Source organism: Engystomops pustulosus, chromosome 3 (genome assembly GCF_040894005.1).
Source record: "Engystomops pustulosus chromosome 3, aEngPut4.maternal, whole genome shotgun sequence".
In the NCBI taxonomy this organism is placed as follows: Eukaryota; Metazoa; Chordata; class Amphibia; order Anura; family Leptodactylidae; genus Engystomops; species Engystomops pustulosus.
In genome coordinates this window covers 220,301,799-220,317,479 of record NC_092413.1, presented here as the reverse complement: position 1 = coordinate 220,317,479, position 15,681 = coordinate 220,301,799, and the positions used below count along the sequence as shown (strand labels likewise).

Genomic DNA, 15,681 nt, shown 5'->3' with positions numbered 1-15,681 from the left:
TCAGCTCTGCTACACTGTACCTTATCTCAGCTCTGCTACACTGTACCTTATCTCAGCTCTGCTACACTGTACCTTATCTCAGCTCTGCTACACTGTACCTTATCTCAGCTCTGCTACACTGTACCTTATCTCAGCTCTGCTACATATAACAAGCCCCACTCTCTGCGCAGCTTCTCTGCACCTGCACATCGTTGTTGGCATCTCAGGGGTTAATGTGGAGCAGGGACCCTGGCACCCCTCCCCCTCCTGGCAGGTTGGATAGCCCTCTGCTGGCTCCTCCTCCACCATCCATGGTCGGGTCTGGAGCTGCTTCATCTCAGCTGAGCCTGGAGACATCTCCAAGTGTAGGGAAGAGAGGAGCGAGGAGCCTGAGCCCAGACCCGGAGGAAGGAGAGGTCCTGTCAGGAGCTGAAGGAAGGAGAGGTCCTGCCAGGAGCTGGTAGAAGGAGAGGTCCTGCCAGGAGCTGGTGGAAGGAGAGGTCCTGCCAGGAGCTGCAGGAGGGAGAGGTCCTGCCAGGAGCTAGAGGAAGGAGAGGTCCTGCCAGGAGCTGAAGGAAGGAGAGGTCCTGCCAGGAGCTAGAGGAAGGAGAGGTCCTGCCAGGAGCTGGAGGAAGGAGAGGTCCTGCCAGGAGCTGGAGGAAGGAGAGGTCCTGCCAGGAGCTGAAGGAAGGAGAGGTCCTGCCAGGAGCTGGTAGAAGGAGAGGTCCTGCCAGGAGCTGCAGGAGGGAGAGGTCCTGCCAGGAGCTAGAGGAAGGAGAGGTCCTGCCAGGAGCTGAAGGAAGGAGAGGTCCTGCCAGGAGCTAGAGGAAGGAGAGGTCCTGCCAGGAGCTGAAGGAAGGAGAGGTCCTGCTAGGAGCTGGTGGAAGGAGAGGTCCTGCCAGGAGCTGCAGGAGGGAGAGGTCCTGCCAGGAGCTAGAGGAAGGAGAGGTCCTGCCAGGAGCTGGAGGAAGGAGAGGTCCTGTCAGGAGCTGGTGGAAGGAGAGGTCCTGTCAGGAGCTGGTGGAAGGAGAGGTCCTGCCAGGAGCTGGTGGAAGGAGAGGTCCTGCCAGGAGCTGGTGGAAGGAGAGGTCCTGCCAGGAGCTGAAGGAAGGAGAGGTCCTGCCTGGAGCTGGAGGAAGGAGAGGTCCTGCCAGGAGCTGGTGAAAGGAGAGGTCCTGCAGTAGCTGGTGGAAGTAGAGGTCCTGCCAGGAGCTGGTGGAAGGAGAGGTCCTGCCAGGAGCTGGTGAAAGGAGAGGTCCTGCCAGGGGCTGGTGGAAGGAGAGGTCCTGCCAGGAGCTGGTGAAAGGAGAGGTCCTGCCAGGAGCTGGTGAAAGGAGAGGTCCTGCCAGGAGCTGCAGGAGGGAGGGGTCCTGCCAGGAGCTGGTGGAAGGAGAGGTCCTGCCAGGAGCTGCAGGAGGGAGAGGTCCTGCCAGGAGCTGCAGGAGGGAGAGGTCCTGCTAGGAGCTGGTGGAAGGAGAGGTCCTGGAAGGTGAAAGGATCTGCTGCAAGAACTTTCCAAAGTGCAGGATGTGAGGATTTTCCCATAGACCTTCCCTGTGGATCTAATCCTTAAGGAGCATCTTCTATGGTGGAGGAGTCTTTGGATCGGGGATAAGAAGGTAAAGTTCTCCCACACCGTCTACATCATCTACAATCCCTTATTCTCATCATGTAGCAGAGCTGAGTTTGTTAGATGGACCAGTCATTCTCTATGCCAGTTGCCAGTTGTAGCAGAGAGTCCATATGATTGTGTTAGATACAGCAGAGACAATGTAGCAGAGCTGAGTTTGCTATATGTGACATTGTTGAGATGTAGGACAGGATGTCACATGTAGCAGCGATGAGTATGATGTAGTGACAGAGCAATACTGGAGTCCATCTGAGGGTCATATCAGATATGTTCTGCTGGATACAGCAGAGATAATGTAGCAGAGCTGAGTTTGTTACATGTAGCAGAGCTGGGATGTAGAATAGGTGAGAACACCTGATGTGGATTCTGATGTAGTATCATAGTATTACAACATGTCAAAAGTAACAAATGTTCAAATAGTCAAAGATGATTGTGTGTTAGATTTATTAGAGCATATGTAGTAGTGCTGAGTTTGTAACGTGTTGCAGGTCTGGGATGTGGGACAGGTGAGAACGTTAGATGTAGCGGAGATGAGTTTGATGTAGTAGTGGAGTCATCTTGATGTCAGATGTAGAAGGAAGGAGTCCAGCAGACCAATCACATGTAATACGGTATGCTGTTTGCCTTAGATGTAGCAGTGCTGAGTTTGTTAGATGCGATAGAGCTGAGATGTAGAACAGGTGAGGATGTCAGTGGCAGATCCTGATGCAGTTACATTGTATTACGACATGTCAGATGTAACATACGATCCCTGTGACGTATCAGATTGCCATAGCAAATCCAATGTAGCAGAGCTGAGTGTCTTATTGGAAGCAGGATTGAGCTGAGATACAGCAGAGATTATGGCACAGAATATGTCAGGTGAAAGAAATTCATATCATGTAGTGTTATAGCTTAGAGTCCATCTGACCTTACAGTTATGATTGTGTTCGATACAATCGCTAATATGTAGCAGAGCTGATATTGTGAGATGCAGTAGAGCTGAGATGTAGAACAGGTGAGGATGTCAGATGGAGCACAGATTATAGTGTGTGACTGTATGTCAGATATAAGAAGAGTCCACCTGACTATCAGGTACGACAGCAGGGAATATGTAGCAGGGCTGAAATTGTTTGATAGTGCTGTGATGTAAAGCGTATGAGATGAGTATGATATAGTAACAGAGTATTGTCATATTCAACAAGGATGAGACCAACTGACCTATCAGATAGTTTATGTTACATACAGTAGAAACATATGTAGCAGAGCTGAGTTTGTTAAATGCAGTAGAGCTGAGATACAGAACAGGTGAGGATGTCAGTGGCAGATTCTGATGTAGTTACATTGTATTAGGACGATGAGTCCCTGTGACCCATCAGACCTGGTTGTGTTAGACACAGCACATAATATGTAGCAGAGCTGAGTTTGCAAATGCGAGGCAGCTGAAAATATCAGATACAACTGAAATGGGTCTGATGTAGTGTAGTAGCAGAGGGTTATTATATGTCAAATGTAGAAAAGAGGCCAAAATACTATTAGATAGGATTGTCCTACATCATATAATATGTAGCAGAGCTGAGATGTGGAATGGATGAAAAGGTCAGATGCAGCAAAGACGAGTTTGATGTATTAGCAGATGGTTATTGTATAGACAGTAAAGAGGAGTCCATCCAATGTAATTGTGTTAGCCATGGCAAATCCAGTGTAGCAGAGCTGAGTTTGATAGGTGGTGCAGGGCTGAGAGTGTGATGATGTAGCAGAGTGTTACTGTATGCAGGAACAATGAGTCCATCAGATATGAATAGGATGGATACAGCAGAGAACATGTAGCAGAGCTGAGATGTGGCAGAGCTGTACAATACATCATATTCCTGGTGGCTCCATCAGGTAAGACTACAATGCAGAAAGGATTGCATGTTAGTGAAGTAGTGTGGGGATTTGCTGGGATATGGCAGATTGTAGCAGTTTTTAGCCATGCAGCAGAGCTGAATGTGTGAGAGGTTTAAGATAAAGGATGTAACCTGGGATGATGAAATGTAGTAGAGCTGAGTATGTCATATGGCATCCATCTTACTGTCGGATATGATTGTGTAGTAGTATTGATTCTGTCATAAATAGTAGGGTGATTCTTTTGTTTTTTTTAGCACCTAGTAGAGCTGGATATGTGAAATGTAGCAGAGCTGAGTATGTCAGATGCATCCCATAGGGTTTTCCATGGACATATTTCTAGATTAGGCTTGTTGTCATACAGTCCAGTCCCCAAAGTGTTATAATACACATTCCACCCTGCTACATATGCCTAGTACATGCACCCTCAGCTCTCCTGTCATCATGACAAGTGGTGACTACGGGGACAGCTCTGTGCGGTAAGTGACGCTCCTATAAGTACAGTGCGTCCCAGGCTTCTAGTCTCATGGGAAATAGATCAATGGATCATGGGGAATGTGCCCGCACGCATACAAATGTAGCAGTGATGAGCGCTTGGCACACAGTGAGAGAGTAGTTTAGCTGTGTGCCAGGGTCAGGTGTGTGCCATGTGTCTGCCAGGGTCAGGTGTGTGCCATGTGTCTGCCAGGGTCAGGTGTGTGCCTTGTGTCTGCCAGGTTTAGACGTGTGCCAGGGTTAGGTGTGTGCCAGGGTTAGGCGTGTGCCAGGGTCAGGTGTGTGCCAGGGTCAAGCATGTGCCAGGTTCAGGTGTGTGCCATGTGTCTGCCAGGGTCGGGCGTGTGTCAGGGTCAGGGGTGTGCTGGGGTCATATGCTGTATGCCCTGTATATGTGCCAGGCAGCAGGTGAGGGCATCATGTATCCTTCTGCTCTTCTCATTTTCTCATTGTTCTTGTTTCCAGGGAATCCACCACAGAAGAAGGAGAATGTGAAGCCCCTGCCCGGACCCTCTGCACCCTGGGTGCCCCCTGCAGCACCAGCTCATGGGCTCCCCCTGTAGGATCATGCAGCACTTGGGGCTCTGCTTATTATAGACTCCCAGGAGGGCATCATTGTAAGGAAGACCCCAGAAACAAACCCCCCCGCCCCAGCATGGCCTCCTGTACAGGTGGAAGGCTGTCCCTGGGGGCCGTCTGCTATATAATGTCCTGCACCATGACAGGTAAGGAGAGGGCAACTATGAACCTGTCAGCAGATGTGACCACAGAAACTGCAGCCAGTGTTGGGTATTGTCCCCGGAAAGATGTGTAATCAGACCTCACACTGCTGTGCTCTGTGCTCTCTGCAGCCAGTGTTGTGTATTGTCCCGGGAGATATGTGCAATCAGACCTCACACTGCTGTGCTCTGCGCTCTCTGCAGCCAGTGTTATGTATAGTCCCTGGAGAGATGTGTAATCAGACCTCACACTGCTGTGCTCTGCGCTCTCTGCAGCCAGTGTTATGTATAGTCCCTGGAGAGATGTGTAATCAGACCTCACACTGCTGTGCTCTGTGCTCTCTGCAGCCAGTGTTATGTATTGTCCCTGGAGAGATGTGTAATCATACCTCACACCGCTGTGCTCTGTGCTCTCTGCAGCCAGTGTTATGTATTGTCCCTGGAGAGATGTGTAATCAGACCTCATACTGCTGTGCTCTGTGCTCTCTGCAGCCAGTGTTATGTATTGTCCCTGGAGAGATGTGTAATCAGACCTCACACTGCTGTGCTCTGTGCAGCCAGTGTTATGTATTTTCCCTGGAGAGATGTATAATCAGACCTCACACTGCTGTGCTCTGTGCTCTCTGCAGCCAGTGTTATGTATTGTCCCTGGAGAGATGTGTAATCAGACCTCACACTGCTGTGCTCTGTGCTCTCTGCAGCCAGTGTTATGTATTGTCCCTGGAGAGATGTGTAATCAGACCTCAGACTGCTGTGCTCTGTGCTCTCTGCAGCCAGTGTTATGTATTGTCCCTGGAGAGATGTGTAATCAGACCTCACACTGCTGTGCTCTGTGCTCTCTGCAGTCAGTGTTATATACTGTCCCCAGAGAGATGTGTAATCAGACCTCACACTGCTGTGCTCTGTGCAGCCAGTGTTATGTATTGTCCCTGGAGAGATGTGTAATCAGACCTCACACTGCTGTGCTCTGTGCAGCCAGTGTTATGTATTGTCCCTGGAGAGATGTGTAATCAGACCTCATACTGCTGTGCTCTGTACTCTCTGCAGCCAGTGTTATGTATTGTCCCTGGAGAGATGTGTAATCAGACTTTATTGTTACTGTTGTTCATTGTTGTATAATAGCAGTTGGATCTATTTATCTCCATCTGTGTCCCTGGTTGGTCGCTTAAGGCCACAGGCCTCTCATTAACATGTCGGAGTACCCCAGGGGGGTCCTTACAGCGATTGCCCCCACTTTGCCCATTCCTGGCACTGTTCCTATCCAGCCAATGTATTCTCAGTGATGGCACCGCTGCTCTCTAGTGATGGATAGGCTGTATTCTCAGTGATGTCACCGCTGCTCTCTAGTGATGGATAGGCTGTATTCTCAGTGATGGCACCGCTGCTCTCTAGTGATGGATAGGCTGTATTCTCAGTGATGGCACCGCTGCTCTCTAGTGATGGATAGGCTGTATTCTCAGTGATGGCACCGCTGCTCTCTAGTGATGGATAGGCTGTATTCTCAGTGATGGCACCGCTGCTCTCTAGTGATGGATAGGCTGTATTCTCAGTGATGGCACCGCTGCTCTCTAGTGATGGATAGGCTGTATTCTCAGTGATGTCACCGCTGCTCTCTAGTGATGGATAGGCTGTATTCTCAGTGATGGCACCGCTGCTCTCTAGTGATGGATAGGCTGTATTCTCAGTGATGGCACCGCTGCTCTCTAGTGATGGATAGGCTGTATTCTCAGTGATGTCACCGCTGCTCTCTAGTGATGGATAGGCTGTATTCTCAGTGATGGCACCGCTGCTCTCTAGTGAGGGATAGGCTGTATTCTCAGTGATGGCACCGCTGCTCTCTAGTGATGGATAGGCTGTATTCTCAGTGATGGCACCGCTGCTCTCTAGTGATGGATAGGCTGTATTCTCAGTGATGTGACCGCTGCTCTCTAGGGATGGATAGGCTGTATTCTCAGTGATGGCACCGCTGCTCTCTAGTGATGGATAGGCTGTATTCTCAGTGATGGCACCGCTGCTCTCTAGTGATGGATAGGCTGTATTCTCAGTGATGTGACCGCTGCTCTCTAGGGATGGATAGGCTGTATTCTCAGTGATGGCACCGCTGCTCTCTAGTGATGGATAGGCTGTATTCTCAGTGATGGCACCGCTGCTCTCTAGTGATGGATAGGCTGTATTCTCAGTGATGGCACCGCTGCTCTCTAGTGATGGATAGGCTGTATTCTCAGTGATGGCACCGCTGCTCTCTAGTGAGGGATAGGCTGTATTCTCAGTTATGACACCGCTGCTCTCTAGTGATGGATAGGCTGTATTCTCAGTGATGGCACCGCTGCTCTCTAGTGATGAATAGGCTGTATTCTCAGTGATGGCGCCGCTGCTCTCTAGTGATGGATAGGCTGTATTCTCAGTGATGGCACCGCTGCTCTCTAGTGATGAATAGGCTGTATTCTCAGTGATGGCGCCGCTGCTCTCTAGTAATGGATAGGCTGTATTCTCAGTGATGGCACCGCTGATCTCTAGTAATGGATAGGCTGTATTCTCAGTGATGGCACCGCTGATCTCTAGTAATGGATAGGCTGTATTCTCAGTGATGGCACCGCTGCTCTCTAGTGATGGATAGGCTGTATTCTCAGTGATGGCACCGCTGCTCTCTAGTGATGGATAGGCTGTATTCTCAGTGGTGTCACCGCTGCTCTCTAGTGATGGATAGGCTGTATTCTCAGCGATGGCACCGCTGCTCTCTAGTGATGGATAGGCTGTATTCTCAGCGATGGCGCCGCTGCTCTCTAGTGATGGATAGGCTGTATTCTCAGTGATGGCACCGCTGCTCTCTAGTGATGGATAGGCTGTATTCTCAGTGATGGCACCGCTGCTCTCTAGTGTTGGATAGGCTGCATTCTCAGTGATGGCACCGCTGCTCTCTGGTGATGGATAGGCTGTATTCTCAGTGATGGCACCGCTGCTCTCTAGTGATGGATAGGCTGTATTCTCAGTGATGGCACCGCTGCTCTCTAGTGAAGGATAGGCTGTATTCTCAGTGATGTCACCGCTGCTCTCTAGTGATGGATAGGCTGTATTCTCAGTGATGTCACCGCTGCTCTCTAGTGATGGATAGGCTGTATTCTCAGTGATGTCACCGCTGCTCTCTAGTGATGGATAGGCTGTATTCTCAGTGATGGCACCTCTGCTCTCTAGTGATGGATAGGCTGTATTCTCAGTGATGGCACCTCTGCTCTCTAGTGAAGGATAGGCTGTATTCTCAGTGATGGCTCCTCTGCTCTCTAGTGCTGGATAGGCTGTATTCTCAATGATGGCACCGCTGCTCTCTAGTGATGGATAGGCTGTATTCTCAGTGATGACACCGCTGCTCTCTAGTGATGGATAGGCTGTATTCTCAGTGATGGCACCTCTGCTCTCTAGTGATGGATAGGCTGTATTCTCAGTGATGGCACCGCTGCTCTCTAGTGATGGATAGGCTGTATTCTCAGTGATGGCACCTCTGCTCTCTAGTGATGGATAGGCTGTATTCTCAGTGATGGCACCGCTGCTCTCTAGTGAAGGATAGGCTGTATTCTCAGTGATGGCTCCTCTGCTCTCTAGTGCTGGATAGGCTGTATTCTCAATGATGGCACCGCTGCTCTCTAGTGATGGATAGGCTGTATTCTCAGTGATGACACTGCTGCTCTCTAGTGATGGATAGGCTGTATTCTCAGTGATGGCACCTCTGCTCTCTAGTGATGGATAGGCTGTATTCTCAGTGATGGCACCGCTGCTCTCTAGTGATGGATAGGCTGTATTCTCAGTGATGGCACCGCTGCTCTCTAGTGATGGATAGGCTGTATTCTCAGTGATGGCACCGCTGCTCTCTAGTGATGGATAGGCTGTATTCTCAGTGATGGCACCGCTGCTCTCTAGTGATGGATAGGCTGTATTCTCAGTGATGGCACCGCTGCTCTCTAGTGATGGATAGGCTGTATTCTCAGTGATGGCACCGCTGCTCTCTAGTGATGGATAGGCTGTATTCTCAGTGATGGCACCGCTGCTCTCTAGTGATGGATAGGGTGTATGGACCTCACAGGAACAGCGATCACCCCCGGAGGGAACTTCTCCGCCGCTGAATCCAGTAAATGCAGCTTCATGAAGAATATGACAGGTGACGCCCGGATCAGGAAATCCTTTTGATATACAAATTTCCGAGCAAACGAATCCACATAAAAGAAGGAAGACATCAAATATTAATTACCGGCAATCACTGGCGCATTATAGTCTCATCCCACTGTAATAGAGCGGCGGATGTATCCGGAACATGTCACCAGCGTGTCCTCATGTACAAAGTAACTATCTATCTATCTATCTATCTATGATGTCTCCTCTGGGCTATAGGGGCCTCTCCGGCTCTGGATGTCATGATGTCTCCTCTGGGCTATAGGGGGCTCTCCGGCTCTGGATGTCATGATGTCTCCTCTGGGCTATAGGGGCCTCTCCGGCTCTGGATGTCATGATGTCTCCTCTGGGCTATAGGGGGCTCTCCGGCTCTGGATGGCATGATGTCTCCTCTGGGCTATAGGGGCCTCTCCGGCTCTTGGTGTCATGATGTCTCCTCTGGGCTATAGGGGCCTCTCCGGCTCTGGATGTCATGATGTCTTCTCTGGGCTATAGGAGGCTCTCCGGCTCTGGATGTCATGATGTCTCCTCTGGGCTATAGGGGGCTCTCCGGCTCTGGGTGGCATGATGTCTCCTCTGGGCTATAGGGGGCTCTCCGACTCTGGATGGCATGATGTCTCTTCTGGGCTATAGGGGGCTCTCCGGCTCTGGATGGCATGATGTCTCCTCTGGGCTATAGGGGGCTCTCCGGCTCTGGATGGCATGATGTCTCCTCTGGGCTATAGGGGGCTCTCCGGCTCTGGGTGGCATGATGTCTCCTCTGGGCTATAGGGGGCTCTCCGGCTCTGGATGTCATGATGTCTTCTCTGGGCTATAGGGGGCTCTCCGGCTCTGGATGGCATGATGTCTCCTCTGGGCTATAGGGGGCTTTCCGGCTCTGGATGTCATGATGTCTCCTCTGGGCTATAGGGGGCTCTCCGGCTCTGGATGGCATGATGTCTCCTCTGGGCTATAGGGGGCTCTCCGGCTCTGGATGGCATGATGTCTCCTCTGGGCTATAGGGGGCTCTCCGGCTCTGGATGGCATGATGTCTCCTCTGGGCTATAGGGGGCTCTCCGGCTCTGGGTGGCATGATGTCTCCTCTGGGCTATAGGGGGCTCTCCGGCTCTGGATGTCATGATGTCTCCTCTGGGCTATAGGGGGCTTTCCGGCTCTGGATGGCATGATGTCTCCTCTGGGCTATAGGGGGCTTTCCGGCTCTGGATGGCATGATGTCTCCTCTGGGCTATAGGGGGCTTTCCGGCTCTGGATGGCATGATGTCTCCTCTGGGCTATAGGGGGCTCTCCGGCTCTGGATGGCATGATGTCTCCTCTGGGCTATAGGGGGCTCTCCGGCTCTGGATGGCATTATGTCTCCTCTGGACTATAGGGGTCTCTCCGGCTCTGGATGTCATGATGTCTCCTCTGGACTATAGGGGTCTCTCCGGCTCTGGATGTCATGATGTCTCCTCTGGGCTATAGGGGGCTCTCCGGCTCTTGGTGTCATGATGTCTCCTCTGGGCTATAGGGGGCTCTCCGGCTCTTGGTGTCATGATGTCTCCTCTGGGCTATAGGGGGCTCTCCGGCTCTTGATGTCATGATGTCTCCTCTGGGCTATAGGGGGCTCTCCGGCTCTTGGTGTCATGATGTCTCCTCTGGGCTATAGGGGGCTTTCCGGCTCTGGATGGCATGATGTCTCCTCTGGGCTATAGGGTGCTCTCCGGCTCTGGACGGCATGATGTCTCCTCTGGGCTATAGGGGGCTCTCCGGCTCTGGATGGCATTATGTCTCCTCTGGACTATAGGGGTCTCTCCGGCTCTGGATGTCATGATGTCTCCTCTGGACTATAGGGGTCTCTCCGGCTCTGGATGTCATGATGTCTCCTCTGGGCTATAGGGGGCTCTCCGGCTCTTGATGTCATGATGTCTCCTCTGGGCTATAGGGGGCTCTCCGGCTCTGGATGGCATGATGTCTCCTCTGGGCTATAGGGGGCTCTCCGGCTCTGGATGGCATGATGTCTCCTCTGGGCTATAGGGGTCTCTCCGGCTCTGGATGGCATGATGTCTCCTCTGGGCTATAGGGGGCTCTCCGGCTCTGGATGGCATGATGTCTCCTCTGGGCTATAGGGGGCTCTCCGGCTCTGGGTGGCATGATGTCTCCTCTGGGCTATAGGGGGCTCTCCGGCTCTGGATGTCATGATGTCTCCTCTGGGCTATAGGGGGCTTTCCGGCTCTGGATGGCATGATGTCTCCTCTGGGCTATAGGGGGCTCTCCGGCTCTGGATGGCATGATGTCTCCTCTGGGCTATAGGGGGCTCTCCGGCTCTGGATGGCATTATGTCTCCTCTGGACTATAGGGGTCTCTCCGGCTCTGGATGTCATGATGTCTCCTCTGGACTATAGGGGTCTCTCCGGCTCTGGATGTCATGATGTCTCCTCTGGGCTATAGGGGGCTCTCCGGCTCTTGGTGTCATGATGTCTCCTCTGGGCTATAGGGGGCTATCCGGCTCTTGGTGTCATGATGTCTCCTCTGGGCTATAGGGGGCTCTCCGGCTCTTGATGTCATGATGTCTCCTCTGGGCTATAGGGGGCTCTCCGGCTCTTGGTGTCATGATGTCTCCTCTGGGCTATAGGGGTCTCTCCGGCTCTGGACGGCATGATGTCTCCTCTGGGCTATAGGGTGCTCTCCGGCTCTGGACGGCATGATGTCTCCTCTGGGCTATAGGGGGCTCTCCGGCTCTGGATGGCATTATGTCTCCTCTGGACTATAGGGGTCTCTCCGGCTCTGGATGTCATGATGTCTCCTCTGGACTATAGGGGTCTCTCCGGCTCTGGATGTCATGATGTCTCCTCTGGGCTATAGGGGGCTCTCCGGCTCTGGATGTCATGATGTCTCCTCTGGGCTATAGGGGGCTCTCCGGCTCTTGATGTCATGATGTCTCCTCTGGGCTATAGGGGGCTCTCCGGCTCTGGATGGCATGATGTCTCCTCTGGGCTATAGGGGGCTCTCCGGCTCTGGATGGCATGATGTCTCCTCTGGGCTATAGGGGGCTCTCCGGCTCTGGATGTCATGATGTCTCCTCTGGGCTATAGGGGGCTCTCCGGCTCTGGATGGCATGATGTCTCCTCTGGGCTATAGGGGGCTCTCCGGCTCTGGATGGCATGATGTCTCCTCTGGGCTATAGGGGGCTCTCCGGCTCTGGATGTCATGATGTCTCCTCTGGGCTATGAATCAAGATATCATTTCACTTGAGTTCTCCACGATGCTGCAGATCTCTTGGAAATTCTACGATACACGGATATTAGAGATGAATCCGATGCAAATAATAAAACATAACTTTTTTGTATCCATACTAAGGAGTCTCTGTATAAAGTTGGCACATGATGTATCACTGATTTGTGCACATTTTAGAAATTGCACAAAAAATATTGTTCAAAAGAAGAGGATGATTTATTTCTGGGAAATCAGCACAAGGATAAAGCAAAGTGCAGGGGGAAAAGCAGGTGCAAATTGTAAGACTATAGATACCCCTGACCTTTAGGTCCTATGTTAAATATTGTTGTTTTGTATCCGATCAATATCTTCTCTGACATTGAACAACTTTGCCTTTTACTTTAATTACATGTGTCCAGCAGTTCCTTTGCTATCCTCCTCGGTTCAGCCTGTCCCTGCAGTAGGTGTCTCCCTTGTCTGTGCTGCTTATCTCTGTGAGACAGCAGCTAAACCAATTGTAACTGTTTTTTCTGCTCCCTGCTTACTCTGGCAGGAGATGGAGGTCATGTGATGCTCTTCATGTGTAGCCTGCAGGAGAGCTGTGTCTGTGCAGAACTGTGGATGCAGAAGCTGCGGTAAATCCAGCCTCTCTGCTGCCTGATGCAAACTATAGAAAGACACCATCTTCTCCTCACAATTCCTCCCACCTTCATGTTTGCACGTCCATTCCTCAGTTAGTCTCCCCCCTTTTCCTTAATGCAAGGCGTCCATGAGCACAGTGCTCTGGATTAGGATCCTTGTATCATATATCACTATGATGCAAGGACTGCCATACAATGCACCATGCTCAGCCGCAGGGTCTGACCTGCACACGGGTCTGACCTGCACACGGGTCTGACCTGCACACGGGTCTGACCTGCACACGGGTCTGACCTGCACACGGGTCTGACCTGCACACGGGTCTGACCTGCACACGGGTCTGACCTGCACACGGGTCTGACCTGCACACGGGTCCGACCTGCACACGGGTCCGACCTGCACACGGGTCCGACCTGCACACGGGTCTGACCTGCACACGGGTCTGACCTGCACACGGGTCCGACCTGCACACGGGTCCATTTCCACTGGTTGAGCATGTTCCTATGAAGAGAGCCTTAGCTTCTTTTCATATTTTCCCACCTCTTCTCATAACAGTCACCCCCTCCTTCATATATGCCCCCCCCCCTCAATTTCTCCCCTCTCCTATCTCACTGAGCCATGTTTCCCCTTACCTCATAGTCATAGACATCTTCTACAGGCTGCCACCTGTACAACGCATCTTCTTAGAAGGCAGATGCACATCTGTTTAGAAGTCTCCTACACAGATTATTGTGGTGCAAGATCTCCCCTGTTCCCTATCAGTCCCTCCATCCCAGTCTGTGACCCTATAAAACTTCCTCTGTCTTTCTATGCACCTCAGGCTGTGTCATACAGTCCTTTGCAACCTCCTCCCCCACATTCTTCTCGTCGTACACTATATTAAAAGCAGGGAAGCTTTCAACCCTTAGGCCCCTTACATACTGGACTGATATGCTGACTTCAGTTTTGGTTGCTCTGTATTCGGCTGGACGTTTCAGCCAGCATGTGCTGCGAGTGTGTTGCGAGTAGGACACATTACAATTCGAAGTGTGTAAGAAGCCTTGGTGCTCACACAGTACATATTATACTTAATGTAACTATTTCACTGTGGGTTTCTACTACTTATTTCATGCTCTATGCTCCTCCATGAGAAGGAAGCTGCCGGGTTTGTCTTTATATGCATCCTGTACATACACTTTGTTCGGTAGATTTACTTGTAGGAATCTCCCTAGATTTGATGCGTTACTTCATCTCATGGAGTTACTTCATGAGAGAACTCAAAGCATCATGAAAAGGGCAACTTATAATGGTCTCCACACAGGGCAAAAACAGGAAGAGGTTAGTCTCCACCCACTTCACTGCTGCTGAGGAAGATTTCTGAAAGGCAGCCTTGGCATAAAATGCCACAATTCTGAAAAGAAAAGGGCAGACAACATAATATGGGTGTTGTTCTGTCTTACAGTTTAAGAAAATGTCAAATCCAGTACAACATAGAAATAGTCTAAAATGTTCAAGTACTTTTGTTACTAAACATGTCTTTACTTGCCACACCAGACCTCACAAAGAGCTCCCCACATGCCCTTACAGAAAATAATAAACCACATTGCAATGCCCTGAATGTATCTTTACTGACTTCTCATTCTCCGATCTCCATGTCCTTTATTGATCACACCACATTCCTAACATCATGGTCTTACAGACCCCCCCCCCCCCACTATGCCCTTATTTACCCTACCAGACTATCCCACCATGCTCCTTATTCACCACACCACATGCCCTAATTCAACCCCCCCTCCCATGCCCTTATTGACTACATTCTTCCAAACTTTATGGACGTTCCCTAGCAGAAAGTATCACAATCATTTCCCGACCTACAGAAAATGCAGCCACTTGAAGATGAAACCTTCTGCAGGTAAATTACCATAAGAAGGGAAAGATGTTTATCAGATGGGACGGACAGGTATATGGATGATGAGTGATGTAGTCATTATCGGCACTGAGCGCACTCATCGCTCATCATCCCGTCATTGTACGGAGCTGTCAGCCAATCGGGAAGAGATGACAGGAGCAGAGTGATACGTTGTGTCTCCTCTCCTCGTCCTGTCTGATTGTAAAACCAATAAGGACTTGATGGAGACAGAATATATGACATTATTATTGTGCTGATTCATGGTGTAATATACTGTATCTTTATACAGTAGCAGCTGCATTTGTGAAGCTCCAGAGACACCGCAAAGACAAAGCGATAGATGCTCTGATGCCGCACATGAGAATCAGTCAGCATGCAGGAGGCGTGCAGGAGCTATCATGGCAGATGCTCTGATGCCTGGCACATGGGGATCACCATGCAGGAGGCGTGCAGGAGCTATCATGGCAGATGCTCTGATGCCTGGCACATGGGGATCACCATGCAGGAGGCGTGCAGGAGCTTTTATGGCAGATGCTCTGATGCCCGGCACATGGGGATCACCATGCAGGAGGCGTGCTGGAGCTATCATGGCAGATGCTCTGATGCCTGGCACATGGGGATCACCATGCAAGAGGTGTGCAGGAGCTTTTATGGCAGATGCTCTGATGCCCAGCACATGGGGATCACCATGCAGGAGGCGTGCAGGAGCTATCATGGCAGATGCTCTGATGCCTGGCACATGGGGATCACCATGCAAGAGGTGTGCAGGAGCTTTTATGGCAGATGCTCTGATGCCCAGCACATGGGGATCACCATGCAGGAGGCGTGCTGGAGCTATCATGGTAGATGCTCTGATGCCCGACACATGGGGTTCACCATGCAGGAGGCGTGCAGGAGCTATCATGGTAGATGCTCTGATGCCCGGCACATGGGGATCACCATGCAGGAGGCGGGCAGGAGCTATCATGGCAGATGCTCTGATGCCCGGCAAATGGGGATCACCATGCAGGAGGCGTGCAGGAGCTATCATGGTAGATGCTCTGATGCTTGGCATATGGGGATCACCATGCAGGAGGCGTGCAGGAACTATCATGGTAGATGCTCTGATGCCC

General features: G+C 51.1%; 1 protein-coding gene across 2 annotated transcripts in view; it reads left to right on the top strand.

Annotated features, from left to right (window-relative positions):
- The first annotated feature begins 845 nt into the window (after window positions 1–845).
- The window catches only part of CHRNA2 (cholinergic receptor nicotinic alpha 2 subunit), a 56,854-nt gene continuing 42,018 nt past the window's right edge, over window positions 846–15,681 (top strand). The window contains exons 1-3 of one of the 2 annotated variants that reach the window (XM_072143877.1): window positions 846–1,067; window positions 1,179–1,598; window positions 4,436–4,695. In XM_072143877.1, coding sequence (XP_071999978.1) covers window positions 4,626–4,695 — 70 coding nt within the window. In that variant the 5' untranslated portion in view covers window positions 846–1,067; window positions 1,179–1,598; window positions 4,436–4,625. Of the gene's footprint in view, window positions 1,152–1,178; window positions 1,599–4,435; window positions 4,696–15,681 lie in introns of both variants that reach the window. The other variant, XM_072143876.1, reaches the window with a different exon arrangement.